Genomic DNA, 25,428 nt, shown 5'->3' with positions numbered 1-25,428 from the left:
ACATTACTACTGGTCGGCAAATATATCTAAATCTTGTTTATTGGGTTTCTACATTTGAAAACAAGAATGGCCCAACTTGGGCCACCATGGAGTTACAATCAAGCCTTCCAACTTATCCTGTCTCGCTCCAGTGCTCCACAATGCCTATGAACCTTGGCACCCATGTTTTGAACCCCATTGTTAAGAACTCCCTTAAAATCTGTTCCCAATTTCAAAGTCACTTTAGCCTTAAACAAGCAAGCGGCATCTCTCCATTAACATCTAATCATCTCTTCCCAGCGTCATAGACTGACATGGCTTTCCAGTTCTGGCATAGAAACGGTCTGGGTGTTTTTTGGGTGACCTATTTGTTGATAACACATTAGTCTCATTCGATACTGAGGGTTGACCATAAAATTCCCAATACCCACTTTTGTAGATACCTGCAAATTTGCAGCTTTGCCAAAAAACATTTCCCTTAATTTCCACTCGAGCCTACTAAGTGCCTAGGCGAGAGGTGCTTAGATCTTACCAGTCTCCAGACAATACGACATAATACAGAACAGTAATCTGCCCTCCTTTGCAAATACACAATCTGCATGGCAGCAAGACAGGTGGCGAGCTACCCAATGACATATGGCAACAAAGTAATGAACGTATCCACACATCATTTTGCATAAGGCATGGGCTTATTCACTGCACCATCTCCTTTACTCAAATTACAGATTGGCAAAAATATACCAAAATGTTGACCCCGAGTGTTTGAGATGCCACCAGAGTCCACTAGACCAGAATGCTACCATGACAAGGTTGCTAGCGCACCGCCTTGTCCTCATTCACTGGAAGCCTGCATAGCCGCCCTGCTTTATGCAGTGGGTTAAGGAGGTGATGTCATCTCTGCCTCTGGAGAAGGCTTGGTACACTGTGCTTGGGTCCCAACAAAAGTTAGACTAAACCTGGTCCCCATTAATACAATATGATGAGAGCCTGTCTTTTACTTAGTGGAACTTGCATAGTTTTGCAAGCAGTCATGTCTGTTCTAGTGCCCATTTGTGCTGATAATAATTTTTATATAACTTTTTCCCCCATTGTTTTTGTTTCTATTACTGTTTGTTTCTTTCCTATTTAACTTACTTTTATAGATGCCTTGGTGGTTTGGAGGTGGTGGTGGGCGGGTGGGTGGGAAAATGAGGGGTTGGGGTTGTACGTTTTTGTTGTTATATCGAAAAATCTATGAATAAAGTTTTTTTTAAACAAATACACTTGTTACGATGTCAATAGAACTCGGTGCTTATTATCGGATGTATTAGGTTACGAAATCCGACTTTTTGGCTATAATGTTAATATGTTTGAGAAAGACCCCACTGAACAATTCAGAACATGATTAATCATATTTATCTTGGTCAAATGTATTTCATAACATGAGGAAGTTCAATTTCATCACAAAATTGCAGAGAGGGGTGTGGTACCTAACTTTGGTTCCCGCTTCCTATAAATGGGGAGCTAGGTCAGGCAGTGTTTCACCAGTCACCTAACGACAGAAAGGATGACAGATTCATGAGAAACATTACAAAAAGGAAATTCCTCACAGGAGAGAGAGCGAGAGAAAGGGAGAGAAAGAGAGAGAGGAATGTGGAGAGAGAGGGGTACAGAGAGAGCAGGTGTGAAACCTAAGAGGTGTTGTGTTTAGTGGTTTCCGTTCCATAGCAGAGTTGGGATAACGAGCCGGTGAAGTGTGACGTGTCACAGCCATGTCCTGGAAAAACCCCAATCATATGGACCCCAGTGCCGATGGAAAAATTGATAGCAAAACACATTGGGTTGTCAACACCATTCTGTGTGTGTATGTACAGTATATATACACACACACCGTCTACAGTCGTCCCCAAAAGTTTTGAGAATGACACAAATATACATTTTCAAAGTTTGCTGCTTCAGTGTCTTTAGATATTTTTGTCAGATGTTACTATGGAATACTGAAGTATAATTACAAGCATTTCATAAGTGTAAAAGGCTATTAATGACAATTACATGAAGTTGATGCAAAGAGTCAATATTTGCAGTGTTGACCATTCTTTTTCAAGACCTCTGCAATCCGCCCTGGCATGCTGTCAATTAACTTCTGGGTCACATCCTGACTGATGGCAGCCCATTCTGCATAATCAATGCTTGGAGTTTTGTCAGAATTTGGGGGGTTTTGTTTGTCCACCCGCCTCTTGAGGATTGACCACAAGTTCTCAATGGGATTAAGGTCTGGGGAGTTTCCTGGCTATGGACCCAAAATATCGATGTTTCGTTCCCAGAGCCACTTAGTTATCACTTTTGCCTTATGGCAAGGTGCTCCATCATGCTGGAAAAGGCATTGTTCATCACCAAACTGTTCCTGGTCGGTTGGGAGAAGTTGCTCTCTCTGAGGATGTGTTGGTGCCATTCTTTATTCATGGCTGTGTTCTTAGGCAAAATTGTGAGTGAGCCCACTCCCTTGGCTGAGAAGCAACCCCACACATGAATGGTGTCAGGATCCTTTATTGTTGGCATGACACAGGACTGATGGTAGCGCTCACCTTGTCTTCTCTGGACAAGCTTTTTTCCAGATGCCCCGAACAATCGGAAAGGGGATTCATCAGAGAAAATTACTTTACCCCAGTCCTCAGCAGTCCAATCCCTGTACCTTTTGCAGAATATGTCCATGTCCCTCTCCCTGATGTTTTTCCTGGCTTCTTTACTGCCCTTCTTGACACCAAGCCATCCTCCAAAAGTCTTCGCCTCACTGTGCGTGCAGATGCACTCACACCAGCCTGCTGTCATTCCTGAGCAAGCTCTGCGCTGGTGGTGCCCCGATCCTGCAGGTGAATCAACTTTAGGAGACAGTTCTGGCGCTTGCTGGACTTTCTTGAGCGCCCTGAAGCCTTTTTCACATCAATTGAACTGCTCTCCTTGAAGTTATTGATGATCCGATAAATGGTTGATTTACTGGCAGCAATATCCTTGCCTGTGAAGCCCTTTTTGTGCAAAGCAATGATGACAGCACGTGTTTCCTTGCAGGTGACCATGATTGACAGAGGAAGAACAATGATTCCAAGGACCACCCTCCTTTTGAAGCTTCCAGTCTGTTATTCGAACTCAATCAGGCTGGAGTGATGGAGTGATCTCCAGCCTTGTCCTCGTCAACACTCACACCTGTGTTAACGAGAAAATCACTGACATGATATCAGCTGGTCCTTTTGTGGCAGGGCTGAAATGCAGTGGAATTTTGGGGGGGAGGATTCAATTAATTTGCATGACAAAGAGGGACTTTGCAATTAATTGCAATTCATCTGATCACTCTGCATAACATTCTGGTGTATATGCAAATTGCCATTATACAAACTGAGGCAGCAGACGTTGTGAAAATTTATATTTGTGTCATTCTCAACTTTTGGCCATGACTGTATATGTCTGTCTGTATGTGAGTGAGTGAGTGAGTGAGTGAGTGAGTGAGTGAGTGAGTGAGTGAGTGAGTGAGTGAGTGAGTGAGTGAGTGAGTGATCAGAAAGAATATGTGCCTGAGTGTTTGACCTCCGCTTTGCTGCTATGGATCATCCAGTAGGGTGCTGCTGCCTGAGATGGAATACCACTCACTCAGTGCAAAGACTTGGATCAATCAAATGACTGGTTAGATGTAGGAACAATGTACACAAGAGAAATTAAAGCATCTGTCCTATGTTTAAAATAGCTAAATCAGGAGATTCCTTCTGAAAGCGAAGCCAGGAAACCACGTCTGATTACTAAGAGAGACTGCAGGCCGACAGACACTCGGCCAGCACATGTTCACAGTAAACAAACTATATCCGTCTGTGTCAGTCAGTCAGTCATTATGTTTCTATAAAAACAAATCCAAATGGTGCCAAATATTGTAAATTAGGCTACAATGACTACATAACATCAACAATGTTTTCAAAATATGCTCTCATAACCTAGGACTAGGCTATGATTAACGTTGATGACAGAATTATCACATTTGGTATGGAGAGGCACACCTCCATCCACAAAACAGGAGCCTGAACAGATTCTACCCCCAAGCCATGAGACTGCTGAATATTTAGTTAAATAGCTACCCGGACAATCTGCATTGGACGTTTTTGCGCTCACCTTTTTGACTCATCACATATGCTGCTGCTACTGTTTATTATCCATCTATCCTGCTGCCTAGTCACTTTATCCCTACCTATACGTACATACGGTTGAAGTCAGAAGTGTACATACACCTTCGCCAAATACATATAGTTTGTTAACAAGAAATTTGTGGAGTGGTTGAAAAACTAGTTTTAATGACTCAAGCCTAAGTGTATGTAAACTTCCTACTTCAACTGTATATACCTCAATTACTTTGTACCACTGCACATCGACTCTGTACTGGTATATAGCCAAATTATTATTATTTATTGTGTATATGATGTTACTTTTCTATTATTTCTCAGTTTTCTTTCTCTCTGCGTTGTTGGGAAGGTCCCGTAAGTCAGCATTTCATTGTTAGTTTACACCTGTTAAGGAAGCATGTGACAAATAACATTTTATGTGAAAAAGGCTAGTAAACATTTACAAGGGCACACCACATTTGTACTGGGACCTAGGGCTAGGCTATAGTAAGATGCACAAACGTCAAGTGAAGTCCGCTTTCTCGATTATACAGGTTGTAATTATAACAGAGGACAACATTGACTGTGGTGTCACCTTCATCGTAAGTTGATCCTATATTTTCAAATGCAGGAAGAAAGGAGTAGGCCTAACACTCAGTAGTTTCTCTGAAAGATATACAGCCAAGGTACACAGACACCATTGATGGAAGCTCCTCCTCCACTCATAACTCTACACACCTTAAATAATCATGGCATTGGCCTCCGCCATCTGACACACACACGTACGCACACACACACACGCGCACACACACGCGCACACACACGCGCACACACACGCGCACACACACGCGCACACACATTAAATATTAGGTTGAATTTACAATGGTGTTTGTTCTTCACTGGTTGCCCTTTTCTTGTGGCAACAGGTCACAAATCTTGCTGCTGTGATGGCACACTGTGGTATTTCAACCAATAGATAGTTGTATTTATTAGGGATCCCAATTAGCTTCTGCTCCTGGGGGCCAAAAACACCAAATCACCCACATTACATATAAAACATAAGATTAAACAGTGAACTATGTTTGTGCTGAATGACCTGAAGATAAAACAGTACATCATATAACATCCCTACACCACCACATGTCCACATGTCCGAGCTGTGCGCTTGTATTTTAAAACAGACAACTCGGTACCTTCAGCTTGTCAACACCTTTTACAAAAACAAGTAATTGGGAAGTCAATCTCTCTTCCACTTTGAGCCATGAGAGATTGACATGCATGTCGTTAATGTTAGCTCTCTGTGTACTTTTAAGGGCCAGCCGTGCTGCCGTGTTCTGAGCTAACTGCAATTTTCCCAAGTCCCTCTTTGTGACATCTGACCACACTACTCAACAGTAGTCTAGGTGCGACAAAACCAGGGCCTGTAGGACCTGCCTTGTTGATAGTGCTGTTAAGAAAGCAGAGCAGCGCTTTATTATGGACAGACTTCTCCTCTTCTTAGCGACTGTTGTATCAATATGTCTTGACCATGACGGTTTAAAATCCAGGGTTACATCAAGCCGTTTAGTCACCTCAACTTTCTCAATTTCCACATTATTCATTACGAGACGTAGCTGAGGTTTAGGGTTTAGTGAATTATTTGACTCAAATACAATGCTTTTGGTTTTGGAAATAGAACTAACTTATTCCTTGCTACTTATTCCGAAACTAACTGCAGCGCTTTGTTAAATGTTGCAGTCATTTAAGTCGCTGTAGTAGCTGACGTGTATAGTGTTGAGTCATCCGCATACATAGACACACTGGCCTTACTCAAAGCCAGTGGCATGTCGTTAGTAAAGATTGAAAACAGCAAGGGGCCTAAACAGCTACCCTGGGGAATTTCTGATTCTACCTGGATTATGTTTGAGAGGCTTCCATTAAAGAACACCCTCTGTGTTCTGTTAGACAAGTAACGATTTATCCACATTATAGCAGCGGGTGTAAGCCATAACACATACATTTTCCAGCAGCAGACTGATCGATAACAGCCCCCGCAATAATTGTATCATCAATTTTGCTCAGCCAATCATTTGTGTAAGTGCTGTGCTTGTTGAGTGTCCTTCCCTATAACTGTGCTGAAAGTCTGTGGTCAATTAGTTAACTGTGAAATAGCATTGTATCTGGTCAAACACAATTTTTTCCAGAAGTTTACTAAGGGTTGGTAACAGGCTGATTGGTCGCTTTGATTTGAGCCAGTAAAGGGGGCTTTACTATTCTTGGGTAGTGGAATGACTTTAGCTTCCCTCCCACACACTTTCTACTAGACCTAAATTGAAGACGTGGCAAAAAGTAGTGTCATTATTGTCCGCTATTATCCTCAGTAATTTTGCATCCAGATTGTCAGACCTCAGTGGCTTGTCGATGCTGATTTGCAAAAAAACTTTTTTCACCACTTTCACACTGACTTTTCAGAATTCAGAGGTACAATTCTTGTCTTTCACAATTGGTCAGATATACTTGGATGTGTAATGTCAGCGTTTGTGACATTAAAGTAGTTAGCAATATCAGTGGGTTTTGTGTTGAATGAGCCATCTGATTCAATGAATGATGGAGCTTAGTTGGCTTTTCCCAAAAAAATGTAATTTAAGCTTATTTATATATTTGTATTTAGTCACATGATTTCTTAATTTGCAGTATGTTTGCCAATCAGTTGGGCTGCCACACTTATTTGCCATACATTTTGCCTCATCCCTCTCAACCATACAATTTTTCAATTCCTCATCAATCCAAAGGGTTTTAACAGTTTTTACAGTCATTTTCTTAATGAGTGGGTGCATATTAGTATCTGGAATAAGCAATTTCATAAATGTGTCAAGTGCAGTGTCTGGTTGCTCCTCATTACACACCACAGACCAGCAAATATTTTTTACATCATCAACATATGAATCACTACAAAACTTATTGTATGACCACTTATACACTATATTAGAACTATTAGAACTTTGGTTTTCCTAGATATGGCTATTATATTGTGAGTGAACAGCTTGATGAGAGACAGTCAATATTAAATCACTCCAAAAATATACTTCTCTGTTGATATCACATACAGTTGAAGTTGGAAGTTTACATACACCTTAGCAAAACAGATTTAAACTCAGTTTTTCAAAACTCCTGACATTTAATCCTTGTAAAAATTCCCAGTCTTAGGTCAGTTAGGATCACCACTTTATTTAAAGAATGTGAAATGTCAGAATAATAGTAGAGATAATTATTTATTTCAGCTTTTATTTCTTTCATCACATTCCCAGTGGGTCAGAAGTTTATATACACTCAATTAGCATTTGGTAGCACTGACTTTAAATTGTTTAACTTGGGTCAAACATTTCAGGTAGCCTTCCACAAGCTTCCCACAATACATTGGATTAATTTTGGCCCATTCCTCCTGACAGAGCTGGTGTAACTGAGTCAGGTTTGTAGGCCTCCTTGCTTGCACACGCTTTTTCAGTTCTGCCCACAAAATTGTCTGTGGGATTGAGGTCAGGGCTTTGTGATGGCCACTCCAATACCTTGACTTTGTTGTCCTTAAGCCATTTTGCCACAACTTTGGAAGTATGCTTGGGGTCATTGTCCATTTGGAAGACCCATTTGCAACCAAGCTTTAACTTCCTGACTGATGTCTTGAGATGTTGCTTCAATATATCCAGATAATTTTCCCTCATGATGACATATATTTTGTGAAGTGCACCAGTCCCTCCTGCAGCAAAGCACCCTCACAACATGATGCTGCCACCCCCGTGCTTCCCGGTTGGGATGGTGTTTTTTGGCTTGCAAGACTCCCCTTTTTCATCAAAACAAAGGTCATTATGGCCAAACAGTTCTATTTTTGTTTCATCAGACCAGAGGACATTTCTCCTTGTGCAGTTGCAAACCGTAGTCTGGCTTTTTTATGGCGGTTTTGGAGCAGTGGCTTCTTCCTTGCTGAGTGGCCTTTCAGGTAATGTCGATATAGGACTCGTTTTACTGTGGATATAGATACTTTTATACCTGTTTCCTCCAGCATCTTCAGGTCCTTTGCTGTTGTTCTGGGATTGATTTGCACTTTTCGCACCAAGTACGTTCATCTCTAGGAGACAGGACGCGTCTCCTTCCTGAGTGGTATGACGGCTGCGTGGTCCCATGGTGTTTATACTTGCGTACTATTGTTTGTACAGATGAACGTGGTACGTTCAGGCATTTGGAAATTGCTCCCAAGGATGAACCGGACTTGTGGATATCTACAGTGTTTTTTCTGAGGTCTTGGCTGATTTCTTTTGATTTTCCCATGATGTTCCTCAAAGAGGCACAGAGTTTGAAGGTAGGCCATCAAATAGATCCACAGGTACACCTCCAATTGACACAAATGATGTCAATTAGCCTTATCAGAAGCTTCTAAAGCCATGACATAATTTTCTGGAATTTTCCAAGCTGTTTAAAGGCACAGTTAACTTAGTGTACGTAAACTTCTGACCCACTGGAATTGTGATACAGTGAATTATAAGTGAAATAATCTGTCTGTAAACAATTGTTGGAAAAATTACTTATAGATGTCTTAACCGACTTGCCAAAACTATAGTTTGTTAACAAGAAATTTGTGGAGTGTTTGAAAAACGAGTTTTAATGACTCCAACCTAAGTGTATGTAAACGTCCGACTTCAACTGTACATTATCAAGCATTTCACACATATTATCCAAATACTGACTGTTAGCACTTGGTGGTCTTATACAGCTTCCCACAAGAATGGGCTTTCGGTGAGGCCGATGAACCTGTAGATATATTACTTCAACAGTATTTAACATTAGATCGTCTCCAGAATTTAACAGCTCTTTTTCTGGATTTTGATCATTAGCGGGTATCGGCCTAATTCTGCTCTTCATGCATTATTTGGTGTTTTACGTTGTACACAGATTCTATTTTTGCATGCAGTCTCAATTTGGTGTTTGTCCCATTTTGTGAATTCTTGGTTGGTGAGCGGACCCCAGACCTCACAACCATAAAGGACAATGTGTTCTATAACTGATTCAAGGATTTTTAGCCAGATCCTAATTGGTCTGTCGAAAGTTATGTTCCTTTTGATGGCATAGAAGGCCCTTCTTGTCTCTCAGATCGTTCACAGCTTTGTGGAAGTTACAGGTGGCGCTGATGTTTATTCCAAGGTACAGTATGTATAATTTTTTTGTGTGCTCTAGGGCATTGGTGTCTAGATGGAATTTGTACTCGTGGTCATTGTAACTGGACCTTTTTCGGAACGCCATTTTATTTAGTCTTACTGAGATTTACTGTCAGGGCCCAGGGCTGACAAACTGTGCGGAAGATTTAGGTACTGTTGTAGGCCCTCCTTGGTTGGAAACAGAAGCACCAGATCATCAGCAAACAGTAGTCATTTGACTTCAGATTCTAGTAAGGTGAGGCCGGGTGCTGCAGACTGTTGTAGTGTCCTCGCCAATTTGTTGAAATACATGTTGAAGAGGGTGGGGCTTAAGCTGCATCCCTGTCTCACCCCCCGGCTCTTTGGAAAGAAATGTGTGTGTTTTTTGTCAATTCTAACGGCACACTTGTTGTTTGTGTTAATGGATTTCATAATGTATGTTTTTCCCCCAATGCCACTTTCCATCAATTTGTATAGCAGACCCTCAAGCAAATTTGTCAATTAGGGTGTGTTGGGGTCTCTCTCTCTCCCTCTCCTCCACAGGACAAAGAGGGTCAGAGCACAGACCTAACGTACAGGCTAATATAGGGGAGACGTCATTCAGTGCAACACATGAAACTGTGGGTGAGTAGAGGGGAAAGGGACTTAGTTAGATAAATCAAGTAAGACAAAGCTTTTGTACAGTGATTTGTGTTTGGCTAAGAAGGCTCAATATCAATGTTGCTAAAGAAAAGAAATACACAAGCGCGCACACACACACACTTACTGTATAGACCTAGCCCTCCTTAATAATTTCAGAACAACTACTTATTATTTGAACAGCAATAATATTTAACTCTCAAATCTTTTTTCATTAACTAAACAAAGCCTTTCAAAAGTGTGCACGTTCATTGTGTAAATTGTTTGCCATTTGATTCATAAATGTTTATCAATTTCCTACTATATATATATATATATATATATATATATAAAACCGATGTGAAATGGCTAGCTAGTTAGCGGTGGTGAGCGCTAATAGCGTTTCAATCTGTGACGTCACTCGCTCTGAGACCTGAAGTAGTTGTTCCCCTTGCCCTGCAAGTGCTGCGGCTTTTGTGGAGCGATGGGTAACGATGCTTCGAGGGTGGCTGTTGTCAATGTGTGCAGAGGGTCCCTGGTTTGAGCCCAGGTAGGGGCAAGGAGAGGTACGGAAAAAAGTTTGGGGTCACTTAGAAATGTCCTTGTTTTTGAAAGAAAAACACATTTTTTGTCCATTAAAATAATAATAAAATAAAACTGACCTTCTTTAGGCTAATTGAGTATCTGGAACATCAGCATTTGTGGGTTCGATTACAGGCTCAAAATGGCCAGAAACGAAGAACTTTCTTCTGAAACTTGTCAGTCTATTCTTGTTCTGAGAAATGGAGGCTATTCCATGTGAGAAATTGCCAAGAAACTGAAGATCTCTTACAACGCTGTGTCCTACTCCCTTCACAGAACAGCGCAAACTAGCTCTAACCAGAATAGAAAGAGAAGTGGGAGGCCCCGGTGCACAACTGAGCAAGAGGACAAGTACATTAGAGTGTCTAGTTTGAGAAACAGACTTAATATTAGATTTTTATTGGATATGGCTTTTTCTTTGCAACTCTGCCTAGAAGACCAGCATCCCAGGGGTCGCAACTTGTGAGGCTTCTGTTTCTCAAACTAGACACTAATGATTCGGTTTCTCAAAGGGAGGCTGTGTAGTCTTGCCCACTACTTGTGTCTGTTCCGATAGGACAGGTTTAGCCTAATACAGAGGCTATTTCCTTAGGGCGGTTGCCCATGTATATTTTATAAATCTACTCGTTGTATACATGACGCCTTCACTGTTGGATCACCAAGACTTGTAAATAGATGTACACTTTGAGAACTTCAACTTCAACCTTCCTTCCACTGATTCCTGGCCTTATGGCTGCTACAACATTTGTAAACACTCGCTTACCAAGACAAATTGGGTCATTAGTTGGAATCACGGGCAGAAAACACATTAATATGCCAACTTTGTTTAGAGAGCGGTTGTCATCAGGACCTAAACATTTGCAGCTAGTAATAATAACTCAGCAGGAACAAGTAGGGTAAGTGGAGAGAGAACATGGAGGCATTCCTACTTTAACTGAGAAATGCGGACGAAAAGTCGGTGGTGGTGTGAAACAGGATAGTAGTCTATGAGAGATGTGCTATTGGAAATAGAGAGACAAGGACACCATGGGGGGGGGGGGGGGGGGGGACATGTTCAGGGCCAGTAGATAGACTCACAAGGCCTTCTGGAAAGGCTATTTATGAAACTTTCCCAACATACGTCACAACTGACTTCTCTAAATTAAACAGGCAAATTTTGACTTAACACACAATTTTGCTCTCAGGAGTAAAGGCCAGCCTTAGTTTAGTTTCGATCATTAAGCTGTCAATCTTCAACAGCACCATGCTGAAGAGCTTCACATTATCCAGAACATCTGTTGACAGTCTGACAGGTACATTTCATTTCTAAATTGGCTTCTTTGTCAGTTGCTTACTGCCATTGTGTTTAAGCCTGCTTGGACGTGGCGTCACCTTGGATGACTGAGACATTCTTGAGACCGGATGACAGCGTGACCGTGACCAGCAATCAGCCCCACACAGTGTCCCACAGGACACGAACAACATGCAGAGTATACAACCATCACAGACACGTCCATATGGCATACCACAGCCCAGCGCTGTTCCAAAACCACCATTAGTCAGCACAACATTAAAGCCTAGATTTAGATTATCTCCGCTTCCATTAAGTCATCCTCATCCTGAAAACTCCACCCATCTGGGCTCCCATTCTCTTTTGACTGAGAGGAGCTTCTCAAAGTCATCCTTTGGAGAAAATATGTGAGCCGCAGGGCTCTGAAAATCAGTGAGGTGTCAACTTGTGACTGGATGGACACTTGCTGGTTAAACAGCTTTGAAAACAGAGATGGTGTTGACTAAAGAGGGGACGGCCGGGGTGTGGGATGTAAGACTTTTCAAATGCAGCCTTCCGCCGCGGTCTTCTCTTGAGACTTTTCATGCTCTGTGTATGGGGGTCCTTCGGGGGATACAGTCTTGTCGGGCAAGAGTCCAAGTCTCTAATCAAATCGGCAACTCTGAAGCCTTGGGCTAAACATTCACATAGTTCAGGCCAGTACCTCTTTAGCACACATTAGTCTAGTTCCAAAAACAGTCTGGGTTGATATGACACGACTGATGGACAGCGCTAAGCACAAGTATTTATGCAAACAAGCAGAGCTGTCACAAGGCTTCTGTCACATTCAACATGGTGTTCCCTTGTGACAGCTGAACCGAGCCTACACCCAGAATGCAGCTAAATCCATATTAAAGAATCTGTGCAACATGAGGTCATGAGGTCATTTCTGAGCAATATGTCTGTCCATTTTAGTATACACCTTCTGGCTCAGGAGCTCCCCCAGATGTAACATTTCTGTATAGCCTTTAAGTATAAAGTAGGCTACAGAAATGTTTTAAGGTAGACTAGATATGAGGAAGAAACGTACCTGTCTAAGTCCGTTAGCTACTGAATTGCTCTTCACTCTAAATTCCCTGGAAAATCCCTAAACAATTTAGCTTCCGTTCTGTTCTCAGTAATAAGTAAATGTGGCTAAAGTAAATCCTTGTTGACCTGCTATCTCAAAATAACAACACAACACTGAATAAATCAGGTGATTTATTTATTTCCAGTTGTACAATCATCAGAATTGAAGTGCTTTGGCCACGTTTTAACGACAGCCATGCTGGTCTTGATAAATCAATTCTATTTTTATGTTCACTGAATCTCCATTTGGGTATTGGTTGGACTACAATTATACAATTAGGGTGTAGAAATGTTATGCTCTTAGTGTAACCTTTATTTAACTAGGTAAGTCAGTTAAGAACAAATTCTTATTTACAAGGACAGCCTACTCCTTCCTCCCCGTCGGGTAATTGAACCCCGGTCTCCTGCATGCCCGCACAACACAGGGATTCTTTACCTTAACAGCCCAGTACTGTAGCCTTCTCCCGTTGTACAGCGTCATATTTTCTGTTCCATCCTAACGGAAACCCAGAGGGTTTTTTGTTTTACTTGGAATAGAAACATCATAATATTAATAAAATTAATTAAGCAAAATTTCTTAAAATCATTCACATATGCTACGTTCTTACAAAAAAAAAGTAATAAAATCTCTAGTACAGCCACTATTGAAGGATATCAAATACTTCTCAAACATGTCCTCTGGTGGTCAAACTAGCACTAACTAGCATTAATGTTAATGTTCACAATGGCTGACACTTAAATAACGTGCCAAAGAATTCTGCAGCACCATGCAAGCTGTGCTGCAGTAAGTACGCTGCAACTTTTAAAGGACGATCCACTGTACATCTGTGCACTGAATGAATCTTCACAAAAAAAACGCAAAGGAGAAAAAGAATGAAGCATTGAACTTATTTCTAGCTATGCAAACACCTTCACCATTATAATGAGCAAAGGCTGTAACACTGCAACCCCATAACATAACTCCATTGCCAGTAGCTCATGGGGATAGAGCGTTGGTCTTCAACAATCACTTTCCCTGTGACAGCATTCCAGTTCCCAGTGATGTGCTTGGTGGCGAGCTTGTGCTGCTGCCTGTGCAGGCTGGACTGTGTTTCTCCACTGTATCCTAGAAAGTGAATATGGAGGCCCATTGACCAGGTTTGACTTTCAGTCATTTATGTTTGGGCATATTCAAAGTCCTTTGGGAGTTGTGCCAAAACCAGACCCCCAACCTGTTTATCAGACAATATCCTCATACAACATCCTTTATGATACAATAGGCAATCGGTCATTCCAAATTCCAAATCCACTGACTAGCCTCACTTGGATTGGCCTTTTGGTTAATCCCTTGGTTCTCCAGCTCTAGACCCATATTGATATCAGGACTTTCCAATATGTTCCCTTTCAAACAACAAACAAAAGCTGTATTGAGGAAACAAGAGCAACAGATGGGTGGGGATGGGAGGTCTGAGCCATGCTTTATAGTCAGGCGATAAGTCCATCACTGTCTCCCTCTATGTGTCTGGGACCAGTCTAATGGCTGGTCCATTGTCCAGACCTGGAAAGAAATGTCTTAGAGAAAACACATAGCCTCAACGAACCAGCAGGTTAGGGGATTTAGACGGGTCTGTCCCAGAGAAAAAAAAGCCATAATGAACAGGCAGATGGAGATCTTGTGTGTGAGTGTGTATGTGTGTGTGTGTGTGAGACAGGGTAAAATGAGGCTGCTTGGCAGGTGCCACCAAGGTTGAGTTATTGGAGGGGAACAGGGTTGCACTTTCCCCGTCTGGCCGCTCCACTCCAGTCCATCAGTGGAATGTCTGGCGGCCGGCGATGCGTGCGGCCGCACCGCCACACCTGGAGACACCTGGCCACACCTGAGATACCTGTGACATCACACACACAGTTCTGGGAGTTCTAGGGGCAGTTTAGAGAGGGAGATTGACAGGACCATCTGACCTGTGATAGAGCAAGAACAGAGCACTCTTTGTCCCATAGCCAATCATCAGTTTAACAGTGTCATGAAAGTGTATTGCCAGCTAACACCCGCCTGCATCTCACATTGGCTCTAAAAATGGCCAATTGTCGTTAGGTTCAGGTTTTGGCCGGATTAGGCCGTCATTGTAAACAAGAATTTGTTCTTTAACTGACTTGCCTAGTTAAATAAAATACATTTAAAAAAAATGTGGATTCACACAAAACCAGTCCCTCTCAATCACTGGCTGGTCTTCCAACCAGCAACCCCTAAAGAGTGTTCCAAAATCCAAAGTTACAGTTTTAGAAATGTTTCCATTACAGATTTGAAAGCTATTTGATGCCATCTGTATGTTTGTTTCTAAATGTATTTATTCTAAACTCGGTGAGAGGAAGATGCAAGGCTTGTGAAGAAGCTAACTATAGGGAGAGAAGGCCAATGGGAGTAGCAACCAAAGAACAGTTCGGTTCAGAATCATTCAGGCTAATAATGACTTCCATTTGTTAGAGACAGAGGGTTATGATAACCCAGCTCCATTGCCAGGGTCAGCCAGTTAGCATTCCAGCACATCCTCGTCATCCAATCAGATACAGTGTTGTTCCACAGAGTTTTCACTAAGCCAAGAACACAGATTAATGGACGTCTGTTGTCTGATGGGCCATCTGCGATGTCATGTGGAGCCTGTGGTTACAAATGGGGCATCCAATTTGTGGTCTGGATCTTCAACACAATTTGTATTTTGGGCTGAAATGTTACGTAACACCAGCTATTTTAAACCTCAATAAACTGCATATTACTTCTTAATTAAGGGATCTCCATTTTCTGGAGAGTTGAAAATTGATGCCAGACTGAACTCTGAACCATTCCACACAATTTTAGTGAAATTGAATACCAATCCATGATGAACAGCAGAACATCTTCTGTGCATGATAGGGGTCTTCTGAGGAGAGCCATATTCCTTAACATCCAGAGACGTCAGAGGACTGTCCCAGGTCAAGGTCTTCATTGACGCTAATGAATGCTAAGGGCCAAGTGTCCATCCATACCATGACCACACTCAGCACAGGGTTGGCTTAGTTAGCACACAAAGACCCACTGAATGGGCATCTGTTGGGTCAACTGTGCTCCACTACCTCGGTGTTTGAAGTAAAACACCATCCCTGATAGGATGCTCAGAGAGCGTATTTCACTTCTTCTTGTTTTTCATGCCAGCGTTTTGTGACATGCCGGCCTGCCCAGCAAGCGTCTGAGGGCTGCAGTGTGGCCTGGGGGCCTGAGATTCACACAGGCTGCTCATTAATACCTGATCAACCCAGAGAGACAGAGGACGTCTGTGGAGTCCGGCCAGCTCTCTCTTCCTCCCCACAGAGACCCTCTTTCTCTGCCTCGCTCCCCACTTTGTTTCTTTATTGCGTAGTGTGCACATAGAAAACACACCTATAATATCCTGTTCCACCTTTTCAGAGAGGTGGAGTGAGTGTGGTGCGAGAAAGGAGGGGTATGAGGTGAAGGGAGAGTGAGTGGAGGGGGATGAAAACGAAATTGACTCTTGCAAATGTGAGGACACGCCACTTTTAGCAACCTCTGTCCCTCAGCATTAATTAGTGTGTTGTCCCGCTCACTGGCTCCTGTCTGAGGCTGAAGTGGATCAGGTGAGGGAGGCAAACACATATCCCCAGGGTGTGCTGAACCCAGGAGAGGGCAACAATGTCCCACTGCTGGGCCCACAGAAGGCTGCCTGTTGTTGAGAAGCAGAACATAATTTAGCAGTCATTTCTTACCTTCTCCTCTAATTTCCTCCTGCTGGTTCATGGACAAGGTCGACAGTGAATGGTTCACTCCGCCGCATAAAAAGCCTTTTTCTCCTCAGAGGAGAAAAACGTTATTCTTACCTGTGCGCTTGTGTGTTTAAGTGTGTATGCCTACGTCTGTTTCGACCGGACTTATGAGGGTATCAGGTAGCTCACACCAAACCTAAGCTGGTGCATTCAAGAAAGCAATCTCAGTGTCTTTGCACTCAGTGCTTATGCTTCATTGCCTGCTGGCGGTCAAAAGTAATTGTGGTTTAGCCCTACTTATATAAAAAGAAACGTTCTTTACAGTTTTCCCCAATTGTTTACACACTAAAATTGGATCTTGAAACGCAAATCACCGAAACCTGAAACTCATGGACCAAATCCCTACACCAAGTCTGCAAAATTGCAAGAACAATTCCTGCTTTACACTCGGTTTTCAATTCTATATCACTCTTTTTGCAAAACACAGTTCCCTACATTAGGCACAACATTCAAAATGAAAATCTCTTTAGTCCCATTGGAAAGCAACGCCAACCACAATGCCAAGCTCTAAACACCAATTGGCAACACCCACTCCTCACAGGTGTAAGCACTAGTTGCTGAATTGTTCACTTAGAAATCAGAGCTTTGAGCACTATAAAAGGCCACAGATGAGCTCTCCTGTTCTGGAGGGAAATGGAAGTCAACGGTGAAGCAAGAGCTGGACGTGAAGGAGTGAGAGGAAGAGGGGAGAGAGGAGGATGAGGAAGGACAGTTGTCTCAGATGAGATCAGGGCCACATTGGTTGACCATGTGCTCAACCATGGATTGAGTATGAGGGAGGCTGGGCAGAGAGTTCAGCTCAACCTGAGCCGCTACACGGTTGCATACATCATCCGTACATTCAGCAATGAGAACCGATAAGTTACCTACCATCTACACTATGCTCTTTGTGTATGTATACTATAGTATTCTGCAGTCTGACATATGAGTAGGCCTATGCTACTCAGTGATTGTTGGCCAATAGTTATAGTACTGTCATTTCATATTGAAAGAAAATTTATTATTTTAGCTTACTGTAACCAATCGTATCTTATTTGTGGATCTTCTACAGAACTGACATGGCCAGGCCATGGTGAAAGATACCGGCTGTTCACACCAGAACAGGAGACCGCTATTGTGAACATGGTGGTGGCAAACAATACCATTACACTACGAGAAATTCAGAACCACATAATTGCAGACAACACAATATTCAATAACATTCACCAGGTGGGCTTGTCTATATTGGACCGTGTATTACAGCGCAACCGAAGCCGGATGAAACAGGTCTACAGGGTGCCATTTGAGCAAGACTCAGAGTTAAAGAACAGCGTTATGAATATGTGCAAGTAAATACTAGACTGTGAATTTACTATCATATCAGCACTGTATAGACACATTACAGTACTGTAATCCAGTGTATTGTGCCTCACCATATTGACTGCTCTAGGTCAATGTGATCGCCAATGTCTATTTCAGAGAGTCTTGGAGCTGGATGCCGCTGCAATTCAGCACATTTATATTTACATTGATGAGGCTGGCTTCAACCTAGCCAAAAGAAGGTGACTGGGACGGAACGTTATTGGCCACTGTGCCATTGTGAATGTCCCTGGACAGCATGGAGGGAATATCACCATGTACACAGCCGTTAGCCAGCAAGGAGTCCTCCATCCCCATGTCAACCTTGGTCCCTACAACGCCGCCCTTCTCATCACATTCCTGGACACACTACATGGCATCCTTATTCCAGCCGAGCAGAGGGGTGGACCAGAGCAGCCCAGGTATGTTGTCATCTGGGACAGCGTGAGTTTCCACCGGGCTGCTCTGGTCCGCAACTGGTTCATTGACCACCCACAATGTATTGTTCTATACCTCCCACCATATTCCCCATTCCTAAACCCCAAGTTTAGGATTTTAGTTTTTTAGTTTCCCCTCGCACGCATGCCTCTTCTCCAGGCAATGGAGGATGCATGTGGTGAAGTTGATGTGGGGGCTTTCGGCGGCTGGATCCGTCACTCCAGAAGATTCTTTCCCCGCTGTTTAGCCAAGGAGAACATCACTTGTGATGTAGATGAGGTGCTGTGGTCAGACCAAAATAAGAGGCAGGATGCAGCCTGAAGTCTTTTTTCTTACATTTTGCATGTGTTTTCGTCTTTTTCTGTTTAGAGTTCTGAAAGAATGAGCCACTTAAAAAATAAAAAAAAAAATAAAAAAAAAAAATTGTACAAAAAACCCTTTATCTTACTGTATGTTTGTCCTGGTTTTCTCCTGTTGTGTATGGAAAGTGTTCAAAAGTACTGCATTTTGTATTGCATTTGTGTGTGTTTATGTATATTTGTGTAGGTATACATTACTGTAACAATATTTTACAACTGGCTCCAGTGTAACAATGAAAAGCCATAAATCTACTGATGGGAAATTCATAGAAGTGTTTTGTGTTGAGCACATCAGTGTGTTGTTGGTTGGTAGACAGATCTATTCATATGACGTGTGGGTCATTTTGATGCAACAAAAAATATTTTGGAAAGAGAACAGTTTTGAATGCAGTGTTTGCTTTTGCTAGAGATATGTAGAGTTTTGTGTTTTTGTGTTTTGTGTTTAGAGTTTTGGGAAAATGGCTCAAAGATTCAGCAAATGTGAGTAAACAATTGTGGAAAACTGTAAAAGCAAGTAGCCTAAACCTATTCATATAGCCTCTCTTTTAAAATCTCGGTTATTATCAATTAACAAAGAGAGAAACCCATTGTAGCCTTCTTTGACCGATGCAAATAGACCTGCCAATTTTTTACTCACACTGACTTGTACTTTGCTGTACAAAGCCTGTACTTTGGTCTTGACAAGTCTTTTGGGGAATTAGGCTTAACTTAAAGTTTTCCAAACGAAGCACGTTTACTACAGAATAAATAAATAAATAAATAGGTTGCTGCACTCAGTCTCCAATGACTCCCAAATGAAAGCAGTTTGAAAGAAGTGTTTCTTAATTAATCTCATTAAACCTCCAGTCTTCTCCAAAACAAAGCAATAACACATGCTCTAGCTAGCTCATTACGATGGAAGACATGTAAGTAACATGAAAAGCCTCACCACAAAACATGAAGGACTGTGGGTCTCGTAACATTCACTCTTCATACTCTGACACAGAGAGATGAGCATAGAAATATAATGGGTAGACCAGCCAGGGTCTCAGATAGCTCATAGCCATGTGACCAAATCCAATATGACCATCCAAATAAAATATTGTTGTGCTGACAAGTGTCTCTGTGGTTTGCACCTAGTGAAGCATGCTTGAGAAGTTGTGCAACTCAAATAAAAATCTCAGCCATTCCTTCTGGAATTTCAACATTCAATGCCATTCCAGAATCAAATTCACTGTGTTTGTCTGACCAATCAACTTGTCAAATTCACTATCCAATTTCAAATTCAAGCTTGCATTGGAGGGCCAATTTTCTTACCAAAGAGGCCCAATCACAAATGAAAGACCATTTGGGGTACACTAAACACAAATCAGTAGACCAATCATGTTTCACCATATACTAACAGCATAGTTGTCCAGTCTGAGACCTCTACAGCTCTCTTGTACAGACGGTCCATTCACACCACTGAGGTGCAAACTGGGAAGTGCGGCAGGTAGCCTAGCTGGTAAGAGCATAACTGAAAGGTCGCTGGCTTGAATCCCTGAGCCGACTAGATCGATGTGTCGATGTGCCCTTGAGCAAGGCACTTAACTCTAGTTGCTCCTGTATGTCTCTCTGGATAAGAGCGTCTACTAAGTGGATTAAATGTTAATTTAAACAACCAGTTTACTAGATGTAAACAAACAATTTAGACAGGGTTCAGAGCTGACATGACCAACTTGAGTCAAAACAGCAGAAGCAAGAATCTGGCTAAAGCTTTTAGTCTTATCAATGACTGGGGATTAGAGGCAGATTCAGTGCTCCCAGTGACCAAAATGACATGGGTTTTGTCAAGGGCAGCCTACTTCTTATTGGATTAACAAACTGAGGTATGGAATTGTACAACACAAGGCAAAGCCTAACCATACTCCAACTGCAGCCAGCCACATTCACAGTGTAAAAAAAAGACATCACTCAAAACCATAATGTGTTAGGACACATGAATAGAAAAAATGTGACCTAATTTTCCATCATATTACACACACACATGCCCGCTCACAAACACCTGTGCATGCACTCCTTGTGTGAGAGCTGGTCTTAGAGGAGTGGACTCATTAACCTTCCTGACAAACTAGGCTCAGTGTAAGCAGTGGGGCCTTGGGCCCCCCTCCAGGAAACAGGATGTTTGAACTGCACTGACTGACTTATCAGCAGCTAGGTAGGGACAAGGACCCTGACAGCCATTTCAACAGTAGTAAATGCCACTCTTTATCAGATAAGGGAGAGCTTTCACCCAAAGACTTCCACTGCTGAATGGCGTCATGCCGTGCTTCAAGGCAATCAGAGAGGACATTCGAGACCAAGGGTGGGGTATATAGCGGGGTCATTCAATTTTCTCTTACCTAATTTCTAAAATGTAATCTATTGAAATTAAATAACACTCATATCTACATGTATTGTGTTAGCTTAAATACAAGATAAGTATCCTAATTAGCAGTTGAATGGCAAGTACTCAACTAAAGCTTACAAGTGACCTCCAAGTCCTTGTTCTTCTCTTTTACAGCGTCAAAGGAAACATACTGTATGACACCAGCCCAAATCAGCCTGGTCTCATAGACTAGAAGTAACATAGTAAATGTATATTAGGAACACTCAATTTAGTATGATACTGTATGTTATGTTTGGTATGGTTACATAAGACAGATGGTTAACTAAGGCAAAAACGAAAGTTGGGTGGTTGGTCTGCCCTGTAACGCCAACGTCTAGCAACCAAAAGGTTGCGAGTTCGAATTCCATCACGGCCAACCTTTAGCATTTTAGCTAATTAGCAACTGTTCAACGACTTACCACTTTTTAGCTACTTGGCAACTACTTAGCATGTTAGCTAGCCCTTCCCTTAACCTGAACCCTTTTACCTAACCCTTCCCCTTTAACCTAACTCCTAAACTTAACCCTAACCCCTAACCTAGCTAACATTAGCCAGCTAGCTAGAATTTGTAAACATATAGTAAGTTCTGCAAACGTGTAATATACTGTAAAATACGAATTGTAATCGTGATGACCTGATCAGGACCATGGACAGGGATAGTAGGCTGTCACTCTCCCCAGGTTGACCAACAACATGTAGCCTCACTAGCCTGTAACCGTAAATCTGTAAGGGAGGCAGGGCTCGTCCGACAAAAGAAAACGCTCGAAAGCTCCCTCCGTTACCAAACTCAGACTGACACAATGACTATGCTTTGTTGCCTAGCAAAGCTACCTCCTGACAGCTTTTAGCTAATTTCGTTCAACCGTTTTGCCGGCCTCTCTGTGCTATTTTCGAAAACACGTTCCTAAAGTGGCAGCCTGTGACAACAACAACAACAAAAAAACTGGAAGAGTTTTCGAAGTCTGACAAGCAAGTCGAGGGGGGACCCATGCTTCGTTCCACTCGTGCAATTGCGAAGGTTAGCAGGGGACCGAATTTTAGTTATTCCACTTACCAAATGAAAATAATATATTGTTCGCGCGTTAATGTTAAACGCACAAGTCTCAATCATCCACAGAAGGCTGACAGTGGGCCGTTATTTAATATCTGAAAAGCTGAATTTGTGTAATAGGTTTTACGCGGGGAGGATGGGCTTTCGCGTCATGTCTTGTAGCTAAGGGCTACTTGGGAAAAAACCCGCAAAGGCGAGAGTGGTACAACTTCATGTAACCCGCTCCGAGGGGCACTGGGCTCCTTTAAATCTAAATATAGCCTGCTCTGAAGCTGATACTCCTAACCATGTAGACTAAAGCTAACACTTCGTTTAGAAAAGAAACGTCAACACAAAAAGCACTTGTTTTGGTTACCTTGTTCAGATAGGGGTTACGTGTAACGTCATACCCCCTCTTCTTCGTGTAAACAAACATTTTACTTTGGTCTTCGGATTTATGCATCTCACTCTCGACCGATTCCCGTTTGACTAAACCGTGTGCCATGTTGCCTCCCTCTTTAAATAGCGTACAGTAACCCTGAACTCTGTTATGAACCCAAGTCAACAAGTGGATGCGCCGGTGAATGCTCTCTTGGGCACATTGACAGCTCTCCCAGTGACAACACAGAGCGATGAGCATGAGCGAAAGTCTACCTACAGTGAGGAATGAAGTTAGGCTACATGAATTAACAACACTACTATTTTTTGCTTGGATAAGATAATGCAACTATTTAATTGTATTTAATAAATGTCAAATGCATGTGGTAATATTTTTATGAAGAATAATTAATTTTATATTCCATACTGAAAAGAGCTAGGGGCTGTTATTAATCATTTAATTTGAGTGAATATTGGCTTTTATGCCTTACAGTAGGAGCACTTTTAAAAATGATGGGCCATGAAATCTTCAATAGCCATATAGGTTTATGGCCAACCTTGAGTACACACACACGTGTTTTTGATAAGGAGTGAAGGCAAGGCTGTGTCAAAGTAGCTACCCTTTGCCTTGGTGACAGCTTTGCACACTATTGGCATTCTCTCAACCAGCTTCATGAGGTAATCACCTGGAATGCATTTCAATTATCAAGTGTGCCTTTTTAAATGTTAATTTGTGGAATTTCTTTCCTTCTTAATGCGTTTGAGCCAATCAGTTGTTTTGTGACAAGATAGGGGTTGTATACAGAAGATAGCCCTATTTTGTAAAAGTCCACATTATGGCAAGAACAGTTCAAATAAGCAAAGAGAAACGAGAGTCCATCATCACTTTAAGACATGAAGGTCAGTCAGTGCGGAAAATGTAAATAACTTTGAATGTTTCATCAAGTGCAGTTGCAAAAACCATCAAGCCCTATGATGGAACTGGCTCTCGTGAGGACTGCCACAGGAAAGGATGACCCAGAGTTACCTCTGCTGCTGAGGATAAGTTCATTAGAGTTACCAGCCTCAGAAATCAGCAATTATCTGCACCTCACAGAGTTCAAGTAACAGACACATCTCAACATCAACTGTTCAGAGGAGACTGCGTGAATCTGGCCTTGATTGTAGAATTCCTGCAAAGAAACCACTACTAAAGGACAACAATAAGAAGAGACTTGCTTGGGCCATGAAACACGAGCAATAGACATTAGACCGGTGGAAATCTGTCCTTTGGTCTGATGTCCAAATTTGAGAATTTTGGTTCCAACCGCCGTGTCATTGTGAGATGCAGAGTAGGTGAACAGATGATCTCCGCTTGTGTGGTTCCCACCGTGAAGCATGGAGGTGGAGGTGTGATGGTGTGGGGGTGACACTGTCTGTGATTTATTTAAAATTCAAGGCACACTTCACCAGCATGGCTACCACAGCATTCGGCAGCAATACTGGTTTGCACTTAGTGGGATAATCATTTGTTTTTCAACAGGACAATGACCCAACACACCTCCAGGCTGTGTTAGGGCTATTTGACCAGGAAGGAGAGTGATGGAGTGCTGCATCAGATGATCTGGCCTCCAAAATCACCCAACCACAACCCAATTGAGATGGTTTGGGATGAGTTGGACTGCAGAGTGAAGGAAAAGCAGCCAACAAGTGCTCAGCGTATGTGGGAACTCCTTCGAAACTGTTGGAAAAGCATTCCAGGTGATGCTGGTTGAGAGAATGCCAAGAATGTGCAATGTAGAATATAGTATAAATAAGGAAAAACCCTTGAATGAGTATGTTTGTCCAAACTTTTGACCAGTACTATATATACTGGAATTTAAATGCAATTCATCCCGACCTTGTTTCTTAAAAAAATATTTATATATACATATATAAAAGAAACAGGGTTGGGATGAATTCCATTGAAATTCCAGTACTTCCTGAATTGACTGGAATTGTTACACCTGCTCCCGCTCTCCTGTCCGTTTTCCATTAAATGTTCACTGTTTCCGGTAAGAAATCAAGGTAAAAAAAACCTCAAAACTGCATTCACATTGTTACAGTGGGGAGAACAGAATCTAAAACAAAAATCCAGAAAATCACATTTTATGATTTTTAAGTAATTAATTAGCATTTTATTGCATGACATAAGTATTTGATCACCTACCAACCAGTAAGAATTCCGGCTCTCACAGATCTGTTTTTTCTGTTAGTTCTCCACTCATTACCTGTATTAACTGCACCTGTTTGAATTCGTTACCTGTATAAAAGACACCTGTCCACACACTCAATCAAACAGACTCCAACCTCTCCACAATGGCCAAGACCCGAGAGCTGTGTAAGGACATCAGGGATAAAATTGTAGACCTGCACAAGGCTGGGATGGGCTACAGGACAACAGGCAAGCAGCTTGGTGAGAACTGTTGGCGCAATTATTAGAAAATGGAAGAAGTTCAAGATGACGGTCAATCACCCTCGGTCTGGGGCTCCATGCAAGATCTCACCTCGTGGTGCATCAATGATCATGAGGAAGGTGAGGGATCAGCCCAGACCTACACGGCAGGACCTGGTCAATGACCTGAAGAGAGCTGGGACCACAGTCTCAAAGAAAACCATTAGTAACACACTACGCCGTCATGGATTAAAATCCTGCAGCACACGCAAGGTCCCCCTGCTCAAGCCAGCGCATGTCCAGGCCCGTCTGAAGTTTGCCAATGACCATCTGGATGATCCAGAGGAGGAATGGTAGAAGGTCATGTGGTCTGATGAGACAAAAATAGAGCTTTTTGGTCTAAACTCCACTCGCCGTGTTTGGAGGAAGAAGAAGGATGAGTACAACCCCAAGAA

At 42.2% G+C, this 25,428-nt stretch overlaps 1 protein-coding gene across 1 annotated transcript in view; it reads right to left on the bottom strand.

The window, feature by feature from the left end:
• me1 (malic enzyme 1, NADP(+)-dependent, cytosolic) overlaps positions 1-22,821 on the bottom strand; it is a 124,445-nt gene extending 101,624 nt beyond the window's left edge. Inside the window, exon 1 of the mRNA XM_036973913.2 lies at positions 22,559-22,821. Coding sequence (XP_036829808.2) covers positions 22,559-22,687 — 129 coding nt within the window. The 5' untranslated portion in view covers positions 22,688-22,821. The remainder of the gene's footprint in view (positions 1-22,558) is intronic.
• Between the last annotated feature and the right edge of the window lie 2,607 nt (positions 22,822-25,428).

The sequence above is a fragment of the Oncorhynchus mykiss genome, chromosome 3 (genome assembly GCF_057628025.1).
Source record: "Oncorhynchus mykiss isolate SJ-2025 chromosome 3, ASM5762802v1, whole genome shotgun sequence".
Classification (NCBI taxonomy): domain Eukaryota; kingdom Metazoa; phylum Chordata; class Actinopteri; order Salmoniformes; family Salmonidae; genus Oncorhynchus; species Oncorhynchus mykiss.
Note: the sequence above shows the minus strand (reverse complement) of the source record. Positions and strands in the feature narration are given on the sequence as shown.